General features: G+C 58.6%; 1 protein-coding gene across 4 annotated transcripts; it reads right to left on the reverse strand.

The window, feature by feature from the left end:
* Positions 1–22: 22 nt before the first annotated feature.
* On the reverse strand, positions 23–19,584 carry MAPK8IP1 (mitogen-activated protein kinase 8 interacting protein 1). 4 transcript variants are annotated; one of them, XM_084894692.1, is made up of 12 exons: positions 19,356–19,575; positions 7,949–8,054; positions 5,763–6,083; positions 4,226–4,307; positions 3,142–3,954; positions 2,884–2,959; positions 2,154–2,326; positions 1,810–1,919; positions 1,577–1,693; positions 1,416–1,486; positions 1,186–1,284; positions 23–832 (listed from the first exon to the last, which is right to left on the reverse strand). In XM_084894692.1, exons 1-12 carry the CDS (start codon positions 19,454–19,456, stop codon positions 760–762), a joined length of 2,142 nt encoding a protein of 713 aa, XP_084750818.1. In that variant the 5' UTR covers positions 19,457–19,575; the 3' UTR covers positions 23–759. The 4 variants fall into 4 exon arrangements, with proteins under 4 accessions (XP_084750818.1, XP_084750819.1, XP_084750816.1 ...); XM_084894693.1 differs by lacking the exon at positions 19,356–19,575 and adding an exon at positions 9,187–9,396; XM_084894690.1 differs by having other exon boundaries at positions 1,416–1,693; positions 19,356–19,584.
* Between the last annotated feature and the right edge of the window lie 1,559 nt (positions 19,585–21,143).

Consider the following 21,143-nt stretch of genomic DNA (forward strand, 5'->3'; position numbering starts at 1 on the left):
CAAGTAGATACACCCACTGCAGTCCAGACAGGAAATGGCACTTTAATAGTTGTGGCCAGGGTGACAGGACCAAGATGGGGCTACAGCCAAAGCAGCCAAGAGGCCGGGCTGGCCCGGGCCAGGGGGAAGCCGCCTTTTCCTGCCAGAGTGGGGCCCTGCTGCGGCTCTCTCCTTCCTTGAGGGGCCCCACAACCGCGGGGGCCAGCATGCCAGCGAGGTTGGAGGTGGAGCCAGCCAGAGGCCACACAAGTGACAGAGCTGGGGACAGGGATGCACCTCCACCCGCTGCCGTTTCCTTACCGGAAAGTCCTTAGGAGGTGCCGGTCTCAGCCTGAGCTCAGGGCCTTTGGTTGGGGTTGGGAGTTGGGGGTAGGGTGGGCACTTGCAGGTGGCATGGACTTCATCAAGGCAGAAGAGAGCCAGAGGCCCTGGCAGGGGAAGCGTGGCCCAGGATGGGACAGAACCCTCTGCTCATGGTTGGACATCCTTCCTGGCCACACGCCTGACCAGCCCTGCCCCCACCCAATCCCCGGGCAGCCAGCTCTGTCCTCCATAGATAAATCTAACCCCTTATATTACAATAAACTGCATTTGCCTCTCCCCGTAACCCCCACCCTCCCACCCTCGGCCGACGGCCTCCACTCCCCCACCCTGTGGTGGCGGCGGGTGCCCCTCCTCCAGCAGTGCCACGTCCTGTCAGCAGCCAGCTGTCCGGGCACTGGCCTGAGGCTCCGGGGATGCAGGGGGCAGGCAGCGCTGCTACTCCAGGTAGATGTCTTCCGTGGGGCACGTGTACTCCACAAACTGCTTGTAGAACTGCTGGAACGCCCTCCTAGGAGGCAGGAGACACACGCTGGCTGGGAGGAACAGGAGCCTACCCCAGGTTCTCAAATCGGAGCCTCAGGGTCCCCGGGTGGCCCCAGGCCCCTGGCTGCTCGGCCCTGTTCTCTACAAACTGTGTTTCCTAAATGAGACTGCAATTGGCGAAAGGGCCTAACGGCTAAAATGCTTGGAAGCTACTCCTCAAGGCCTCTCCCAAGGTCCCTGCACTGTGACCTGGAGGCAGTGTGCAGAGCCGGGGGGGCGGGGGGCGGGGGGTGAGGCTGAGCATGAGGACTGTGCTTGAGGGCTTGGGCCTGGGCTGGCTGGTGGGCCCGGCGCTTGGCGGGACACACACGTACGTACCCCACAGATTCCGCCAAGACTTTGGTGGATTCTTCAGACACAAAGACATGGCAGGCAAACCGGTGGTCAGCGGGGTGCTTAGTGATAAACCCAAAGTACCTGTGGGAGGACAGCAGTCTGTCTGGGCAGGACGAGGGCTCAGACTCCTCCAGGCACATTCGTGGCCCCTTGTCCTGCCACGATGGCCCCAGACCCAGCCCACACCTCCGCCTCTGCTCCTCCCCACTTACTTGTTGTTCTTTGGATGGTATCCACAGAAAGAGATGTTTTTTAACTGGAAAAAGTGGCTACATTTGTTCCCCTGCAGGAGGAAGAGTAGAAGAGGGTGGTCATCAGCCTGCAGGGGGCAGAGGAGGGAGAGCCGGGATGGGGAAGGGGCCGTGGGGGTCACCTTGGCCTCCTGGGAGTCATCAGCCTTGACGCCGATCTTCACGCCCCTCACGCTGATCTCTAGGACGCAGCTGGAGGGCGGGTTAAAGTGCACGGTGAGCCGGCGGGTGGTGGCGATCTGTGGTGAGGGACAGGAGCATCAGGCCTGGGGGGTCCCTCTCCCAGGAGAGGACGGGGACTGGGCTGGGGGGGGGGGCGCCCGCTTCGGGGGGGTGGGGGGCAGGAAGCAGCTACCTTTTGCATAGCGGCACAGAGGACGTCATTGCCCTTGTGGTAGGGCACCTGGACGGAGCCTAGGAACTTCACCCGAAACTGGTCCACCCAGTCGCTGTTTTTGGTCAGGGCTGGAAATCAAGCATGAAAGTGAGGCGTGGCAGAGCCAGCAGAGGGTGCCACAATCCACGTATGCCCCACGCTGGCTGGGCTCACGTCAATCAATTGTGAACCTGACCCAAGGTCCCCTCTGCTTGCCTCCCCCCCCTCCCCCGGTGCTGAGAGCTGGGCACAGGTTCCCCCGCAGCAAGTCGGGGCAGGCGGGATGTGGCCCGTGGCACCAGGCAGGGGGAGAGGAACACTACCTGCCATCTGTTCAGGCTCCTTGGTGACCTCGATGGCGTAGTAGGCGGGAAAGATGCCCCGGGCCCCCGTGCGCATGTTGTAGGCCTCGTACCAGTAGTCCTCGGCCTGGAGCTCCACCAGTAGGGGGTCGTCCACTTCCAGCTCAAGTTCATCTTCATGGCGAGGCACAAACCTGTTCCCAAAGAAGGCACGTGAGGACTCCACCACCGGCCTCTGCAGCCAGGCCTTCCATCTCACCCCACCCTGCTCCGGGTTGGGAGCTGCACTGGCATCATTAGTTCAATAAACAAATTTTGCAAAAGCGTCTGAGAGCTGTCAGTGCTAGCTCCTAGGGGAGACCAAAGGCAATCAGATATGCGTCGACCATGGGAGGAAGTGACCGGAGCAACTGATAACGTGAGAGGCGATGGGAAGCAAGCACTTGCATGTGGAGGGAAGGGAGGCTGTGGGTTTGCTGTGGGGTCAGGTATCAGGTGCGGGGCGCCCTCCTGGGCTCTGGTCCCGTGCAGATCGGGTGCTTACGCCTGCGTTCTGGCAGCAAAGGCCACAGGGCACCGAGAACATGGGCTCCAGCACCCTGCTCATACTTCCGAGAGGACAGACACTGTCCCCTGGGGCTGGGAGGGCGGATGAATGCCGGTGGCGGGTTGGGTTTAGGCCATGCGATGGTGGCAGAGGCAGGGAGGGGTGGCCCGGGACTGCTGGGCCAGCCCAGCTCTGTGCTCTTACCTGAAGATGGCCCGATGGGTCTGCTCCTGCTCCTCCCCGTTGATGACACAAGAGAAGAGCCCAAAGGACTCCGCACCTGTGGGTGAAGGGCACTGGCTGGAGGGGGAAGGTCCCAGCTCTGGTTCAGTTTTGAGGGGCAGGTAGAGAACTCCCAGTGCTTATGCCTTGAACTGGATGGGCCTGAGGCCTCCTCCCAGGAGCACCCCCGTTTCAGCTCTTCCCACCCAGGTCCCCCCACGGCCCCTGCTGCAGACTCACTGGAGGAGCGCGAGCGGCCGCTCATGAAGACGTTGAGGAACTTCTTGGAGAAGTGGACGTCGGGCTCGTCGGGCGTGGAGTCCTCCGAGAGGCAGGCAGAGGGCCTCGGCCGCGGCGCCTCCTCATACTCCTCCCCGATGGCCGACTCGTAGGGCGAGGAGGCAGAGGCGCAGTTGTCGTAGACGGTGGCCGAGTCGCTCTCGTCGCTGTAGTCTCCGAAGCACGGCCGCAGGCTCACCAGCTCCAGCTGTGCGTGCTCGTCCACCACCAGCGTGTACTTGACCGAGTCGTAGGACAGCGCGCTGGTGTCCGAGCTCAGGGAGGCCCGTGGGGGCGGCGGCGGCTCCCCCAGGCTCCCCCGCCACCCTCCGCCCAGTGGCTCAGCCCGCTCCGGGGAGGACAAGCAGTCGAAGCCCTCGTCCTCCTCGCTGATGGAGGGGTGCGGCCGCCCCGCTGTTGAGGGGTAGGCAGCGGGGTCTGGATCGGAGCTGACCGACATCCGGCTCTCAGCCGGCGGCAAGAAGGCAGAGGTGGGCTCTGCAGGGTCGGGGGGCCTCTGCACCGGTGTCAGGTAGATCTCCTCAGTGGCCTCCAGCCTCACGTCTGCCTGGTAGTGGATGCGGTCTCGATGCGAGTGGCCCCGGCCACCGGGTGGGGCCGCCTGAGGGACACTGGGAGGCGCCATCTGGGTGGCAGCACTGCGGCGGCAGGGGCTGTCAGTGGAGGTGCCTCGGTCTGCGGTGGGGGCGGGGCTGCTCTGGGGTGGCAGCTCATCGCTCAGGCAGATGTGTTCGTGTGTAGGCGTCTGCTCCCCTGCAGAGCAGGCAGGTTGGAGCTGAAGGCAGGTGCCCTCACCCTTGGTTCCAGGGCTACCTGCTCCCCACACTCAGCACTTCTACTCAGCATGTTATGCAGGAGCCAGCCCTCTACTCGGGCCACAGTTGACCTCAGATGGGCCCACTCACAGCTGTGGCATAAGCAGTTTACCTCTACTCACAAGCTGGAGACGGTTGGGTTTGCTCTCTGCATGGGGACTGGGTGAGGGCAGGTAGGGATCCAGGTAAGGGGAAGGGTACTGACTTACCTGTCTTCAGGGGTGAGGATGATCGAGACACCCGATCCTGCCAACTGTGCTTCTTGCCCAGAGAATTATTATTCAGCGTGTCCTGTGCAGGAAACAAAAGGCCCTTGTGACAGAAGCAGTCAGCAGTGCCCGGCACAGAAGGCCCTGGCCCTGCCCCCATCAGGCCATCCCTAGGCCATTTGCTGTACCCTACCCCCACTACTTGTCCAGGGCCTCACCCCAAACCCTCTCTGGAGTAGGCAGGACGGGCGGCGAGTCCCAGTCCGCCCAGCCAGGCCTCCTGGCTCTAGCCAGCCCTTCCTCCTGGCTCAGGAAGCTGGCCATGCTGTTATCAGCCTCCACAAAAGAGGTGATGGCCGACATGTGTGCTGGTGAGTGGGGGAGGAGGAGGGAGAGAAGCAGGAGCCATCTGGGCACAGAGTCAGACCCCCAGTTCCAGACACTGGGGATTAGGTAACATGAAGACTTTCACGTCCAACCCAAGTGCCCTGAAGCTCAGGACGCTTTGGCCTAGGGAAGGGGCAGAGGCGGCTGCAGAGCCTGAAAAGGGCACGAGGAAGGGTCTCCCAGCAGCTGGCCTGGGGACTGGGGATGAATCATCCAAATGATGAATCCACAACACGGTTCCATCAGCCCCCCAGGAGCACATGACTGAGGGATGACAGATGTGGCTGTCAGGGGCCCTTCCTGCTGGATCTGCTGGGCTGCCCGTGCCACAGTCTCTGCCCCAGGAGCCCCCTCCACAAGGCCTGCATGCACGGCTCCCTCCGCACACCTCAGGCCCCCTTCCCTGGGAACATCCTCACAGGCCCTCACATTCATGAATTTGGCTGCCAAATCCACCCCTGAGGATCCTGGGAAAGGAACCGATCCTCTCCCAGCAGCCCCTGCACTCTCCACCAACAGCCCACCTCCCAGAGCTCCTCCTCACCCCTCCTCACTGGGCCTGGGAGACAAAGGGCCACAGCCACTCTCCCCCACCCTATTCAAGCCTCCTTGGCATCCAGCCCCCCAGCCCAGGGGCCCGAGGCCCCCCACTCAGCCGAGCCGCTCCACCTCCCATTTCTCCTCCTGCCTTCTGGGAATTCCCAGCTGCCTCTGAGCTCCCCATCCCCAACTCTTACAGTTTCTCATGGCCTCCCACCACACCGGCCACTTCCTATGCCCCTTTCTCCAGGCCCTGCTTCCTGTCCACCTTACCAGGAACCCCATACCCTAAGCAGGAAACCCTGCCACAGCCTGAGGCCCCAAGCCCCAAACCCTGGCAAACCCTCAAGCCCACTTCTCTTAATGCCCCGCTCCTCTTCTCTCCTTGCTCAGATCCGAGCGCTGCTCGAGGCCTTAACGCCTCCTCCCCCTGGAATGATCTTACCTGCCCCCAAGACCACTTCCCCAGGGACCTGCCCCCCTGGGAAGCCTTGGAAGGTCTCACACCAGACCCGCAAGTTCCTGCTCAGCACCTCCCCGCGCGCCCACCTCCCGGAGCCGACCCCGGGAGCCGCCCCTTCAGCCCCGCCCCGCGCCGCCCGCGCCTCACCTGAGACCGCGGCACCTGCGGAAAGAGGTTGAGCGTGGTGGGCCGCTTGGGTCGGTACGTGTCCCCGCCGCCCTGGCCCTGGCCCTGGCCCTGGCCCTGGCCCTGGCCCTGGCCGCGGGGCGCCGGCTCCTGGCGAGGCTCGGCTTCGGGGGGCCCCGCTCCCGGACGCCGCGCCGCGCGCTCCTCCTCGTCCTCCTCCTCGTCGTCCTCGGCGCCGGGAGTGTCCCCCGCCGCGTCGATCAGGTCCATCTGCAGCATCTCGGCCTGCAGCCGGCTCCCCGCGCAGCCGCCGCCCCCCGACAGCAGCCCGGCACGCGGGGGCTTCCCGGCGCAGACGGAGGGGTGTCAGGGGGCGTGGCCAGGCCGGGCGGGGGCGTGGCCGAGGCCGTCGTGCCCCGCCCCCTCCCGGGCGAGTCCATTCCGCGGCCGCGAAGAGGGGGGAGAGGGAGCGGGGCCGGAGCTCAGGGGGAGGGGGCCGCGCCCTCCCGCCACCCGCCAGGATGCTGGAGGCCGCTTCCCCCCCCTCACATCCCCCCCACTCCAGCCGCAGCCTTTGACAGCCCACACCTCTCCCTTCCCCGCGGTCCCCCGCTTCCGGACTCTTCGCACCCTCCCGTTCCCTTGGCAACAGCCCCGTGACCTCACCCGGCTAGTAAGCGGAGCCCAGAGTGAGGTCACCGCTGTTGCCATGGGGAGGAAGGGTCGCCTAGGAGTTCGTGCCGCATAAGGGATGGGGAAGGGGTTAGTATTTGGAGCGGGCAGTGAGGGAAATTGGGAAAAGAGTCTCAGGCAAGGGATTTTACGGAAGGGCCGCAGTGCAGACCCGAGGATCTGAGCGCGGCTGGAAGAGGGATGCTGAAAGGGAGGGGCGCCTGCGGGCACCTGCCCAGGCACTGGCACACCCCACCCTCCTGTCCACAGGTCTTGGCCCCTCCAACCTGAGATTCTCCCTCAGGCCAGTCTAACCTTGAGAGTTCCGAGTCCTATTCTAGTTCCAGCTCTTCCACTAACTCCCTGGCACCTTGGACAGGTTTCCTAACCCTTCAGTTCCCTCACCAGTTAAACTGCCTCCCAGATTCCCAGAGAGGTGTGAAAGCCCTTTGGAGCTTTCTCAGGCTCCTCGGGGTATAACTTAGGGCCCTCGCTGGTTGCAGGACCACCCTCTGCAAGGCTCTGCCTGTGCACATTGGCAGAGTAGGCATTTCGGGAAGAGAATAGGTGTATGACCTTAGAGAAACTATGTAAGGGCCTTAGGACCATTCCCCAAGCCCTGCCAGAATAAGTGACCTCTGCCTCCAGCCCTTCCCAGCCTGGCCAGAGGGTGGAGGGTTGGGGTACAGGTACTTGAAGGTTATCCCCCCCCACCCACTTGGTTTCTTCTTTCCTGGCAGGCTTACAGAATCTCTTGGGAAAATAGGAGGTCAACCCAGAGATAGGAACCCCATCCCAACTCTCCTTTGCTGACCACTCTCCTAGCACCATGTCTGCTTGGCCAGCCACCCTCCTGGGGGCGGAGAGAAGCTCTGGACTCTGCCCCATGCTTTGCCTTCCATTTCCTGACTAGTGGTTCCTTCTCTCGATTCTGAAAAGATACAGGAGATCTCCATTTGATCCAGGTGCCCCAGACGCTGAGGACCTCCTGGTGGGATTCAGAACTTTAGGGACAGAGTGAGCCATCTGTTCATGACAAGCAATGCTGGGTTAACCCTCCAAATGGGCCTTGAGGGTCTGCGAGGCCACGGGGTGTGGTTTGGCGCAAGGGCAGCAGAGGGAGCGCGTGGCTCCATCCTCCTGCCCCGGAGCACTGCGGAGCCCTGACTCCACCCTGCTCTGCCTCAGGCCCTCTGCCAAGGCCACTCCCCACGGGGTTTAGGGTCTTTCTGAGCGTTCCCCTAACTAAGGCCCTAACTGTTACTGTCCTAGACCGCAAGACCTCCTGCCCTCTCCCTTGGTGTGGGCACGTGAAGGAGCTACCTCCTGCCTTAACTCCCGGCCAAAAAGAGAACAAAAATTCGGATGGAGGCCCAAGATGTGCCAAGCGTTGTACTGGATGCTTCCTGTATGCTGTTTCATGAATGAGGGTGCCATGGAGACCCTGAAAGCCTCTTAGTAGATGTGGGGGTGCCCTCCACCCTGTCCCTACCCATCCTGCCACCCCACTTGGGCTCCTGGGTGCCCACCCTTACCCGTAAGGACAGGGCGTCTTTGCACTGCAGACTAATGCCGCACTCATCGGTGATCTCGGAGAGGTCTTCATCCTCAAACTCCTCCAGGCTGATATCATGGGTGAGCCTGGTGGGGGGACAGGAAGCCGGAGTTACAACCCAGGGGGACCGCTCAGCCCTCTGATGTCTCCCCGGTACATCCTCCAGGCGGCAGCCCCTCGGAGGCAGATCACAGTCTCCGGAGGACAGGACTTGGAGTCCTCCTGTGCCAATGCAAGGGGTAACCACCAGGCAGGGAAAGGGTTTGGGGCTCATGCCAAAAGGCAGTCTTCCTGGGGTGGCAGTGGAAGGGGAGACTCCGGGTTACCCCTGCTCCTGCCGGCTGGGAGCTGTCCATCCTGCTGCCAAACCAGAAGCAGTGCCTGGAAGGCCCAGCTGCTCAGAGCCTCAGCTCTGCCAGAGAAATGCCTCCCAGGGTCAAGGCAGGTGCCAAGGCCAAGTTCACCCACGGAAAATGCGAAGGGCTGAGAAGAGACTCCAAGGGATGCTTGCCTGGAGTCAGGGGCTCCCTGCCCAATCCCTGCAGCAACAGAACCCCCGGCGCTGGCAGAGGCCACTCCCCAGCCCCAGCAGATGCGCCATTCCCCCAGCCGGGAAGCTGCATGCCGCTTGAGTCACAGAGCGAGGAAGGGAGACCTGGAGTCCCTGTGGGTCGCTGCCACCCATTCCAGGACAGACGAGGTCGCCAGTCTATGTTCCTGGTCTCCTCTCTTCAACCACAAAATCGCTTTGCCCAGATATGGACCCTGAACGGGCTACCCAGACGGAGTCAAGGAACTGGGGCTGGAGGGGTGCTGAGCTCAGGAGGCAGTGCACCCCAGCACCAGGACCCCAGCTGGCTGCGCTAGAACCCTCTGCCCCAGGCCAGCCCCGTGCCCCCTCTCTCTGCTTACCCACCTGCCCCAGCCCTAGGCTCCACCAGGTTTTTGGTGTGAGTGGGACGTTTTGGAGAATTCTGTGGGGAAAGTTGGGAACAATTCTGAGCCTTTTCCCAAATAAGACCAAGAGACTGAGACTTAGAGAGAGAGACCCACAGTCCAAGGTCACCCGGGAGAGGTGGTGGCCCAGCCCCCAGGGGAGCCTCGGAGGCCCAAGCCCTCTGCCTCTCACCTCAGTCAGCCCCAAGCAGAGACTCAGAGCTCCACGGAGCTGCCCCCCACCCCCAAACCTCCCCCTCCCCCGAGCCCCCACTCCCCTACCAGTGCTCCCACTGATCCTCCAACCAGCTGTCATTGTCTGGGCTTGAATCCATCTTCAGGAAGAGCTGCATGGAGAGCCCTGCCCGGCCAGGGGGCTTCGGGGCCCCAGGACCGCCCTCTCATGCCCAGAAGGGTTGGGGGGCCAGGGCTCAGGGCAGGGCTGGGGCCACAGGCCTGGGCCTGCCTTTCCGCATGCTGCCCGCTGCAGAAGCCTGGAGAGCTCATTAAAAATACATGGGCCGGGAGACGAGACAGCGGCCCGCAGACCCAGGCCCCAGCCCAGCTCTCCCAGGCCCAGCCCTCAGCTGCAGGCAGCTTCCTCCCCCTGCGATGCCGATGCCCAATGCCGCTGTCGCTGCCGCCTCCCCGAGGGATCAGGTTACTGCAATCAACGCTACCCGCTCCACCTGCCCTTCCAATGCCCCTGCCAGGGGGGCTGGAGCGGCCCCCCTCCCTGGCCCAGGCTTGTAAGCAGATCACAGAAATCTGGGCGGTTTACCCCCAAACGCCAGCCCCTGATCTGCTTTAAAGGGCCAGCGCCACACTCAGGGCGCCTGATGACCAGATGGGGGTGGGGGTGGGGTCCTCGGAAATGCTCCGTGAATGGATGGCCCACAGCTACATGCTCAGCCCCACACCACATCAGAGAGGTTTCTGTAGGCCCAGGCGGTACACAGACAGGGCTGACCCGGCAGCTCTGTCTCCTACTGAGTGCAGCAGAGAACCCTGCCCCTGACTAAGGCTCTGTCCTTCCAGCACCCAGGGAGTGCCTATGGGCACGAAGGCTCCACAGCCAGGGAGAGGGCAGACCCTGTGTGGGAGGGTGGCCTGGGAGGTAATGAACAGAGTGACATAAGCAGAAGCTGGAAGGCCCCTGGAGGGAAGGGGAGAGGAACTGGGACCAGGTTGAGGGGGCCTTCTCTAATCTGAGGCCCGAGGGTAGGGAAGGTGTGGGAGTGGCAGTAGGCTGGGAAGAACTGTGCAGCCTACAAGCCAGAGCAGCTCTGTCCATCCAGGCTGGCCAGCACAGGGTGGTGATGCTGGCCCTGAAACCCAGGTGGCTGGCACTAAATAAACAATTAATATACAATACCCGGGCGAGAAGGCGCCCCTGGGACTCGGCCAGTCATCAGGAAACCCTGAGATGCCCTCAGATTCTTCCCGCTCTGCTGGTGACCTCTGCATTCATCTACTCCTCTCCCTGACTGCCCAGCCCTGGTCCAGCTCCTGCCTCTGCAGACCCCCCACTGGTCTGCCCGCATCAGTCTCCCCAAGCCTGCACCACTCCACCCCACCTACCACTGTCTGGCCAAGCTGCCTGAAACACCACCCTCTGCCCTCCACCCAGGGGCCCTGCTGGCAGCCGACTCCGTGGCCTGGCATCTAGGTCTCCAGCTCCTCTGTGCCCCCTGCGGCTGCCTCCCCAGGGTCTAAGGTAGAGCTTGAATGGAACACATGGCAGGCTCTCACCTGCGTTTGCTGGGAGAAGACTCAGTAAGCCGCTCCTCAGAAAGCCCCTGCTTCCCCCCTCCCCCTGCTAGTGCCTTACAGCCCTCCTGGCCACACTCACTGGTCTCATCCTCTTGCCTGTGGTAGGTGTGTGGGCTCAAGACAGTGGGGTGGAGTGTCTGCCCTCAGACACTCCAGTTTGCTCCAAAGGTGGGTGGAGCTCACATCCCCCTCAGTCCCAGCAGGTGATGACTACATGCCCCTGAGTCCTCCTGCATACACTAGGCACAAGCCTGCTAGATGCATGTCAATGACTTCCTTAGCTTGCTCCCCAGCTCATCTCCGCACCCTCAGGCCGCTGATATTCCCACTTCCGGGACCGGGCAGGGACAGCTGTTTCCTCCTCTTTTTTTTAGAAAAATATTTTATATATTTACTTATTTATTTATTTATTTATTTATTTTTTTCTTACAGAGAGGAAGGGAGAGAGATAGATAGCTAGAAACGCCGATGAGAGAGAAACATCGACCAGCTGCCTCTTGCACACCCCCTACTGGGGATGTGCCCGCAACCAATGTACATGCCCTTGACCGGAATTGAACCTGGGACCTTTCAGTCCGCAGACCTACGCTCTACCGCTGAGCCAAACCAGTTTCGGCTGTTTCCTCCTTTACAGAGGAGAAAACAGAGGTGACCTGGGGATCAAGAGCACCTGCGCTTGATCCCCAGCTCCATCAGGAGGGTTAAAGGAGCTCCCTATCTTTCTTTTCTCTCATAAGCCAGGCGGGATGGTAGAACTGTCACCCTTATCAGGCTTGGAGATCAAATCCCGGCTCCACTGATGAGGAGCAGTAGCTCCATCTCCCGAGCAGAAGCCAGCTGTGCCCTGCCTCTCCCCCAGTCCTCACTACAACCTTGGGAGAGGGTTTATTTTGCCCGTTTTCCAGATGGGGACTCTAGGCTCAGACATAAGGTGTTGTAGGTCAATGGGGCCGCCCACACCTGCCCACCCACCTCCAGGGTGCTGGCGAGGATTCACAGAGCCGAGTGTTTGTGAATTGCAGTGCTAGGACCAAAGATCAAGGATGGACTGGTCTAGGAGCCCCCTTTGCAAGCCATCCATTTCCACCCCCATCCTCACCCACCCTGGCCCTAGCCTTTTCTCCTGCTCTCCCAGGCCCCGCGTCATTCAGGAAGCCCTTTGTGGAGGGAAAGCTAAATAGACCCTGGCTTCCTCCAGGCTCAAGGAAGGCCACTGTGGGCAGGAAGGGGGAAAGAAAAGATGGAGGGGAGGAGCGAGCAGAGGAAGGGAAGAAGGAGGTTTCCTCTGGATCCCACTATCCACCATCCCCATGGAAACCTGAGCCCTGAGCCCCAGGAGCCGGCCTCAAGCTGAACCAAACGCCCCCTGCAGGTCTCCATCCCTGGCCTCTAGGCCTGGAGACTCAGCGGCGTCCCTTCGCTCAGCCACACAGCATGAGACATTCCCCGAGGTCTCATCCATATTGACCTTGGTGGCTCTGTGTCATGAGTTTGGTCTCTCGAGATTGCCCAGACCTGGGATCTGTCTTTATACTTGAGCCCCGCTCTTTGCGTTGACCTTACCCTAGTCCAGGGCCAGGTCCTGCCTTCTGACCCAGCTGGCTCCTTCCCGCATTCTGCACATGCCATTCTCCACACTCCCACCCTCCGGAGCCGAGTTCTGACATGAACATGCCTTTTGTGTTCTGATGTTTATTTCATGGCCTTTTCCCTTGCCGTGTGCAGTCAGTCACACCACACTGTTATCCTCTTTTCCCCCGCCGCAGCCCCAGCCCTTTCTAGCTTGCTGTTTTGACCCACTAGCAGGCCGAGTTAGAACCGTATGCAAAGTACGAGCTACATGGTGAAGTGCTGAGGCTCTAGCTGAGCAAGGTCAAAGCTAAGCCAGGCATTGGGCTTTCTGGAGGCCATTCTTGTCTTCCTGCTCGTGGCTCTGCTGGAGCGAGGTGAGGATGCTGCCAGCCGAGTGGCCTTGGGTCCTGGCCATGGTGCCCCACGCATGGGCCCCTCTCTGGACAGAGAGCATGGGTGGTCCCAGGGCCCAGCCTCCCTCTGCCTTCTGAGTGCCGTGGCTCACAGCCATTCTCAGGACACCTGTGGATGGGCTGCTCATTCCCCTCTAACTCCCCTACAGGCCAGTCTCCCCTGGGCAACCCAAACCAACATCTGAAGGGCAAATGTAGTCTTGTCACCCCTCCCCAGCTCAGGATCCTTGAATAGCTTCCCCTGTCCTTAGGCAAAGGGGCCACAATTCTCACCAGGGGCCTGAAGGCTCAGCAGTGGCCTGCTCTCCCCTGTAGCCTAGATCACCCAACCCCTCCCGTACGCCATGTCTCCAACTCCCAGCTCTAGACTCCTGGCCCACTGGCTCCCTCAACAACGTCTTCTCTGACCTCCATGACCCAGCCAAACAGCCCTGCTACTGTCCTCTCAGTCCCTCCTGCTGGGTATTCCCGGTCACTATAACTTCATATATATATATATATATATATATATATATATATATATATATATATATATATATATAGACTCCGGGTTCTATAGACTCCGGTGGGCTCCCCTTAGAGGCGGTTGGTCCACAGGGTGGGATCATGTCTCTCTTGATGAACCATGTGTGGTGCCTAACCGGTACTTAATAAATGGTGCCGAGTGAATGAACCTCTGGAGTCCCCAGGTCTTTCTAGATTTTTCCCCTTAGAAATCTCTAAGTCAGTTCTCCTTTCAACTCAATTTCCCGCATGCCCACCCACATCAGAGTCGGGGTAGGATGTGTAGGCCTCTGAGAAGGCAGGACTGGCTGAACCGGCGCGGTGGGGGCGAGCGAGGCCCAGCTGCACCCTCAGAACCTTCTCTCCACCCGCCCCCAGCTCTGGGTGGACACAGGTGGGGCTGGGCTTGTTCCTCTGATCTGGAATTCCCTTCCCAACCACGTCCACATGAGGTCATCTCCAGTGGAAACTGAACCCAACCCAAGAAACCAAACCCAAGCAACAACCCCTACTTGCGGTTACCCTATGTCTGATTTGATTAAACTCCTTGGTGCCCTTACGCAGCAAGGACCCTGGGTCTGACTTTTTAAAAAAATATATTTTATTGATATTTTACAGAGAGGAAGGGAGAGAGATAGAGAGTCAGAAACATTGATGAGAGAGAAACATCGATCAGCTGCTTCTTGCACATCCCCCACTGGGGATGTACCCGCAACCAATGTACATACCCTTGACCAGAATCGAACCTGGGACCTTTCAGTCCGCAGACCGACGCTCTATCCACTAAGCCAAACCGGCTTCGGCTGGAATCTGACTTTTGGGAAACTCCCCTGAGAAGACAACCCCACGTGTGGAAAACCTCATACCCAGCATTGTATTCCTCTTACCAGCAAACTACAGGAAACAACAACAATAACCAGCACCAGGGCTGGTTAAACCATGCCCACCCAGTGGAAGGAGCATTACGGAGCCTTTTGGGTGAACATTATGAAGCCTGTGTATTATTGTGGAAAAAGGCAATCAATATGGTGAGCAAAAAGTCAGAGCACGTGCCCTATGGTTTCCTGCGATGGATCACACGCAGGAAGCAACATGAGCAGGAACGTGGTGGTGAGGTGCTCTGGGGCCTGGGTAGCGATGTCCTCTCTGAGCATCGGTGGCCACCTCTCCCACTAAGATGAGACTCCCACGGTCTCTGGGCTCAGCCCAATCCTCTCCGGACCCAGACCCAAACCCCAAACCAGCTGCCTACCTGAATCCTCCATCCCCTAATGACCACTGACCTAGAATGCAGCGGGTCTAATAACAATTTCACCTCCCTGCTCGCCAAACCTTTCCCTTTGGGCACCACATCCCCGAGGCGCTCAGAAACAACCAGGACCTCTGCCTCTCCTCACTCCTCACACCAGATCCCTCCACACCTTCCTCACACCCTCTCCCATCTTTCCTCGCTGGCGGGATGGCCAGCAGTGCCCTGCTTCCCCGTCCACTCTCCACCCAGCAGCTGGGACGATCTTCCCCTCACATGGAACTGTTCCCTGCTGTTCCCACTCCTTGTCAGTGAACAAGCCAGGTCCCTCCATGGCCTTCAAGCTCCTTTTTTTTTTTTTAAAATATAAATATATTTTATTGATTTTTCACAGAGAGGAAGGGAGAGAGATACAGAGTAGAGAGTTAGAAACATCAATGAGAGAATCATGGATCAGCTGCCTCTTGCACGCCCCCTACTGGGGATGTGCCTGCAACCAAGGTACATGGCCTTGACAGGAATTGAACCCGGGACCTTTCAGTCTGCAGGCCGACGCTCTATCCACTGAGCCAAACCGGTTTCGGCCATGGCCTTCGAGTTCTGCATTCCCTGCTTTCCACACTTGTGCCAGCCTGGATGGCAGACACCCTACCTACTCTCTCTGGTCTTGGGCCCAGGCTATCCCCTCTCTTTTCACCCCTCCTCCTCTTGGGTGATGCTCACAAGACCTGAGCTGAGAGGACCCTATCCTGACCTGCTGACCCCCAGGCCCCTCACCTTAGCCATCCACCCCTAACAGCCTGTCTAGGAAGGCCTTGTCCATCTGTCTGACACCACCGCCTGCATGACGACCAGGCCATGCCTGCCTCCGGAGGGACTCTCTGGGGAGCCTGGCAAAGGGTGAATATATGTTGAGTGAACCAAGCACCAGCCAAGTGTATCCCCTTGTGAAGAGATAAGTAAGGAGCCCCCTGCACCTTCCGGTGGCCTCCTCTCATCCCTGAGCCACTGTGTTGGGGTAAGAGCCCCACCATCCAAGGAGTCAGGAGGCCACTGTCCCAGCTCTGCCACTAACTCGCTGTGTGTTCTCGGGAAGCCACTCAGCTCCTGTCTCCTCCGAGGTCAGAGGGGAGGAGTTGGTTGGATGAGCTGATCTCTAACATCTTTCATCCTATAAACCCAGGGCAGGCTGCTCACTTCACTTTCCAAGCATCTTTTAAAAATATATTTTAAAAAGTTATGCTTACTCTATAATGTAGTCTATTAAGTGTGCAATAGCGTTATGTCTAAAAAACACACACCAATGTATATAACTTAATGAAAAAGACCATATTGCTAAAAATGCTAACCATCATTTCAGCCTTCAGAAGGTCATAATCTTTTTGCTGCTGGGGGTTTTTCCCCCCAATTTGTAAAAAACAAACAAAACACACAATATTTGTGAAGTGCAATAATACGAAATATGCCTGTTATGGACAGGTATCTCTTTCATTTTAAAATTATTGTGTAAGTTACACAATTTGTTGTAAAAATAGGTTATGATCTTTTTTGTAAAAATAAGAAGTGAAATAACACAGCAGCATGTACAGTAAGTACAAATCCCTCCTCCTACCTCATGTTCACAGGCAGCTACTAGTAACTGGTTGGAGAATTTATACTCAGAAGAGACCCCACATGTTTAATTACACCAACTGCAATGAACTCTCCACCCTTCCGGGTCTACAGCATGCTGACCGCTCCTCCCCCCACCAACTTTCTATCAACACTCCAGGGAGCTCTCTCTTCAGGGTGGCTCTCAAATCAGACTGTCTGGTTTAAACCCCAGCTCTGCCACTTACCCCACTTCAAAAAAATAAAAAATAAAAAAAAAAAATTATATATATATATATATATATATATATGTGTGTGTGTGTGTGTGTGTGTGTGTGTGTATATATATGTGTGTGTGTGTGTGTGTGTGTGTGTGTGTGTATATTGATTTCAGAGAGGAAAGGAGAGGGAGAGAGAGATAGGAATATCAACGATGAGAGAGAATCACTGATCGGCTGCCTCCTGCACACCCCACACTGGGGATCCAGCCCACAACCCAGGCATATGCCCTGACTGGGAATCAAACTGTGACCTCCCGGTTCATAGGTCAACACTCAACCACTGAGCCACGTCAGCCAGGTGTTACCCCACTTCTGTATGCCTCAGTGTCTTCCATTGCAAAGTGGGGATAACGTGTGGCTCGGGTGGGAGTGCTCTTGTGCAGAGTGCTCAGAATGGTGCCCAGGCAAAGGAGCGCAAAGGAGTGCCTTGCAGGTGTCAGCAACTTTATCCTTTTTTTTTTTTTTTTTAATAATATTTTATTGATTTTTTACAGAGGAAGAGAGAGGGATAGAGAGCTAAAAAACATCGATGAGAGAGAAACATCAACCAGCTGTCTCCTGCACACCCCCTACTGGGGATGTGCCCGCAACCAATGTACATGCCCTTGACCAGAATGGAACCCGGGACCTTTCAGTCCGCAGACCGACACTCTATCCACTAAGCCAAACCGGTATCAGCCCAACTTTATCCTTAATCAAGTAAGAAACCAATAAAGCATCATTGAGCACCTGCTCTGTGCTGGGCATTGGGTGAATCAAAGGTTAGGCACTGACTCCTTATGCCTTCTGGAAGCTGACAGCGATGTTGGGGGCACATGTGCACACACCAGATAATAATAATAATAATAATAATAATAATAATAGCAAGAACAGCTCTGAGAGACTGCAGCTCTCCACAGTACTTGAAACTATCAACATGTGTTCTCTCATCCAAGTCTTAGGATGGCCCTGTGCAGACACCAAAGCCGACACCGGGGAGCAGAAGCCGAGGCTCAGAGGGTTAGGTGCCCTGCCTCGAGGCACACAGGTAAGAAGGCTAAGCTAGGACTCAAACCCAGACCAGCTGGATCCACGACTCCCCAAAGATCCCCCAGAGAGCAGTAACCATCCAGGGTTAACCCGAGCGAGGCTAAGGGAAGGGACACTGCGGCAGGGACTGCTGGAGCCAACAGGGCAGGCCACATGGAGCTGGGGACACAGCTCTGATTATTCCGACAAGCTCTGATTCATCTCCACGGCCAGGCCATAGTGTCCTGGAGGGCCGGCCCATGCCCCCGCCTTGACGTGCCGCCACCCTTGCCCAACTTGACTGGGACTGGACACACTCCCTGGCTGGCATCCACCTTGTCACTCTTCTCCCTACAGTGTCCATGATCACCTGCCTGCAGGGGCAGGGAGCGATGGACAGCGCTGTCACCTGGGGACCAGGAGGCAGCTGAGGGGAGGCACAGCTGTGCTCCGGGCCAGAGGCGAGCCTGGAGGTAGAGTGGATTGAACCCACAGACCTGGATCCAGTTCAGCCTCAGGCTCTGACTTCCTCGGAGTCCTTGGGCAAGCCTCCTGCCTCCCTGAATCTCAGCCTTCTCGTGTAGGGAATGGGTAGATGGATCCACACGCCCAGGGTGGCTATGAGAGCTAAACAGCTGGCACTGGGAAACTGTCTGAACAGAAAGGAGCTATCTAAGTGCCTGCTAGTACGAAGGAAGGCCTGACATGTTAAGCACTGGCTCAAGGAGGACAAACACCTGCCCAGGTGTTGCCGCAAGAAAGAGGTGGAGCTAGGATTTGAACCCAGGTCCCCCTAAGCCCTCTTATTCCCACTCACGGCAGGTGGGCCTTCAGGTAGGAGGGTAGTGCTTGTCCAGAGGCAGCATGTGTCCTGCCAGGTGGAGTCAGTCTCAGACCTCAGCCTTGTTGTTACCCTGAGGCACTCACTCCTCGAGCCCTTAGGCCTGGCCTCCTATATCTGGTCCCCTCCCGCTGGTCCCCCCTTGCTCAGCTCAGGGCCTCAGGGGAGGTTTCCAGTCCTGATGATGCCATTAGAAACCCACAAGGGTCCCTGCCCACCTGAGGGCCAGGCAGCCAGCAAGTCCCTGGTCGGAAAAGGGGCTGGCGCCAGAGCCCAGCTGGGGCCTGGCTGGGGTGGGAGCCCCAGGGGAGGGAAAGGCATCAGCTCATCAGATGGAAAAATGGGCTATGTCTAGGCCTCCTTCTCCTCCTAGACTCTGGAGCAGTGATACCTCCTCATCCTCCTCTACAACGAAGGCCAGGATTATGGGGAAGGCACATCAGCCCTTCCCCACAACACTCACTGTCCACTTCTCTGAAATCCACCTCCAACTGCCTAACGCCAGAGAGGGGGCAGGAAGTGGGATGACGGGGAGCACAGATCAGGATCCTGGGTAATTACTTCAGCGGGATCCCCTTCCCCCAATGCCCCTGGCTGTACTGGGCCACCATCCCAGGCTCCCCCTTCCGCAGCTGGGCCCAGGATCTCTGGGCTAAGACTGAGCCTTCTGCACCTGCACACACCTGTCAAAGGCGGTGCTTGTCCACATCCACAGAGGGCCCTGGCCAGGCAGGGCTGGGGGAGGGGCCTACGACTCCCTCCTTCCAGCACCAAGGTGTTCCGTTGCCTCAAGAAACTGGTCCCGCGGGACACCCAGTCTGCTCCCATCTGTATGGCAGGCAGGCTTCGGACTGGACACATGCAAGCCTACCCGCCTCCTCTGAGATCTCAACCAGATCCCAGGCCACAAAGTGGGGGAGAAGGCAACCTCCGCGCCCCCTCCTCCGATTTCAGCTCAGAATCTCTAGCCTCGGACCTGGAATGGCGGAGGGAGCTGGCTGCACCACGGAGGCAGCGGCTATAAGTCTGGACTTGAGGCTGAGGGGGTTCTGGGAGCTCTTTCCGGGGAAGTGACCCCATCCCCAGGCCGCCCTCTCCTTCCCGGAGCTCCGGGGTGTGTGTGTGTGCGCTGGGGGCGGAGCGGGGTGGGGTGGCGGGTGGTGAGTCGGGGCAGATCAGTCTCGGCGGAAGGGCGGGGCGCAGAGGCCAGGGATTCTCACCTGAAATTGGGCGGCGACGCGATGTGGAGCCCCAGGAATGGGGAGGCGGCAGACGGGGTCGCGGCCCCCCCGCTCGGGCCGCCGCTCTCGCGCTCCGCCATTCCCCGGCGCAGCCCTGGCCATCCGGGCGGCGCACGGCGCGGAGGCGGCGGCGGCGGCGGCGGAGGCAGCGGAGAGGAAGGAGGAGGGGGCGCGGCGAGAGGCCGCAGCGGCGGCGGCGGCGGCGGGGCTCGGGCTGGACCCTTGCGGCCCGACACCTGCGCGGGGCAGAGCGCGGTTCCGGGGGACACCACCCCGCTCTCCGGACTGGCGGGAGCGCCGCCGCCGCCGCGCGCCCCCGGCTCTGCTGGGGGGTCTTGTGCGCCCGGCCCCTCCCGGCCCCGCCCCGGCCCCGCCCACTCGCGCTCTCCATGGTGCTGAAGTCGTGGACCCGCAGCCCCCAGGACTTGGCCCAGTTTCACCCTAAATCACACACGGACTTCTCTGTCTCCTGCCCCTTCAGCAAAGCGCCCTGGTCCTGCGCCTTTTCAGGCTCTGCTAGTAGGAAGGGGTGGGCATAGCGCCCTGGTATCGGGTAACTAATTGGGGGACCAGAGACCCAGGGCCCCACTTGACCCCCTGCAGCAGCCAAATAAGGCGGACTGGAAAGGCAGGCAGTGGAAGAAGATAAGGGTGAGAATGTGTCCGGAGTGCGCTCCTAGAACAGACAGGTTTGGAGTCTGACTCCCTCGAGTGAATAGTAGGTGATGTGGTCTTGCATTAGTGACTTAACAATCCTAAGGTTTGCTTTTTTCATCTGGGAATGAGAACAATAGTGATTCCTCGAGTGGTTGTTCTGGGGTTGAAACGTAATATCAATGTATTGTTACAGAGGCTGAAAAGAGCCCATCTCCTGTTGGGGTTCAGGTCACACCCCATCCTGTCCCCTTACCTTAAGGAGACCCTCCTAAGGACTCTACCTAGAGAGTCTTCTCTCTAAAGATTGACCCAAGCCCCATTTCAGCCCCAAGCAGCTACTAATGGTGAACTAAACCCTTCCTCTAGGCTTCTGCCTCTCAGCTTCTCCTTTTCCATGTCCAGACTTTCCCAGATTTTTCCTTTTCTCAACATCTCAACTGTAGTTCCCTTAGAACATCTCTTTTGTACCCACAGACACCCCATAGCTGGCTTATCATATCCTTTTATAAAATATATTTTTTATTGATTTCAGAGAGGATGGGAGAGGGAGAGAGAAATGTCAATGATGCAGGAGAATCAATTATCAGCTGCCTCCTGCATGCCCCTAAGTGGGGATCGAACTAGCAACATAGGCATGTGCCCTGACTGGTAATCAAACTGTGACTTCCTGGTTCATAGGTTAACGCTCAACCACTGAACAATGATGGCCAGGCATGGCTTCTCACATTCTAAGACTCTGGGCCTTTCCTTTTACCGCCCCTCCCGCCCCCCTTCCCGCTCTGTTACCTTCTTTTGATTCTTTTGGTGTGTTTTTTTGTTGTTGTTGCTCCTTCTAGCACCTCTATCCATGTTAGATTTAGGCTGTGATTTGTTTCTTCCTGGTCTTCGCTCCTCTAAGGCTAGTTCTGTAAGCTCTTTCACAGAGCATGGATTGCTGGACATGCAGGCTGCTGGCCAAGGCCAGGGCCCCAGCTTTGGTGGGTCATAGAGCTGCTAGCCAAACCTCAATGGCTTCTCTGGCCACTCCAGACAACCAGACAGGTCCTGTCCTTCACCCCTCCCTGAAGAAGGGACAGAGCAAACTGTTTCACAGCTTGTGGAACCCTATTT

This window comes from Pipistrellus hanaki, assembly GCF_964339955.1.
Source record: "Pipistrellus hanaki genome assembly, chromosome: 9".
NCBI classification, from domain to species: Eukaryota; Metazoa; Chordata; class Mammalia; order Chiroptera; family Vespertilionidae; genus Pipistrellus; species Pipistrellus hanaki.

Bases quoted from the DNA above. Each gene is read 5' to 3' on its own strand.
- MAPK8IP1 (XM_084894690.1), bottom strand. From the start codon at position 19,456: ATGGCGGAGCGCGAGAGCGGCGGCCCGAGCGGGGGGGCCGCGACCCCG. The intron at 8,055-19,355 runs GTGAGAATCCCT...TCCCCCCACCAG, and splicing joins GCGTCGCCGCCCAATTTCAG to GCTCACCCATGATATCAGCC. The intron at 2,960-3,141 runs GTGAGTCTGCAG...CTTCACCCACAG, and splicing joins CGGCCGCTCGCGCTCCTCCA to GTGCGGAGTCCTTTGGGCTC.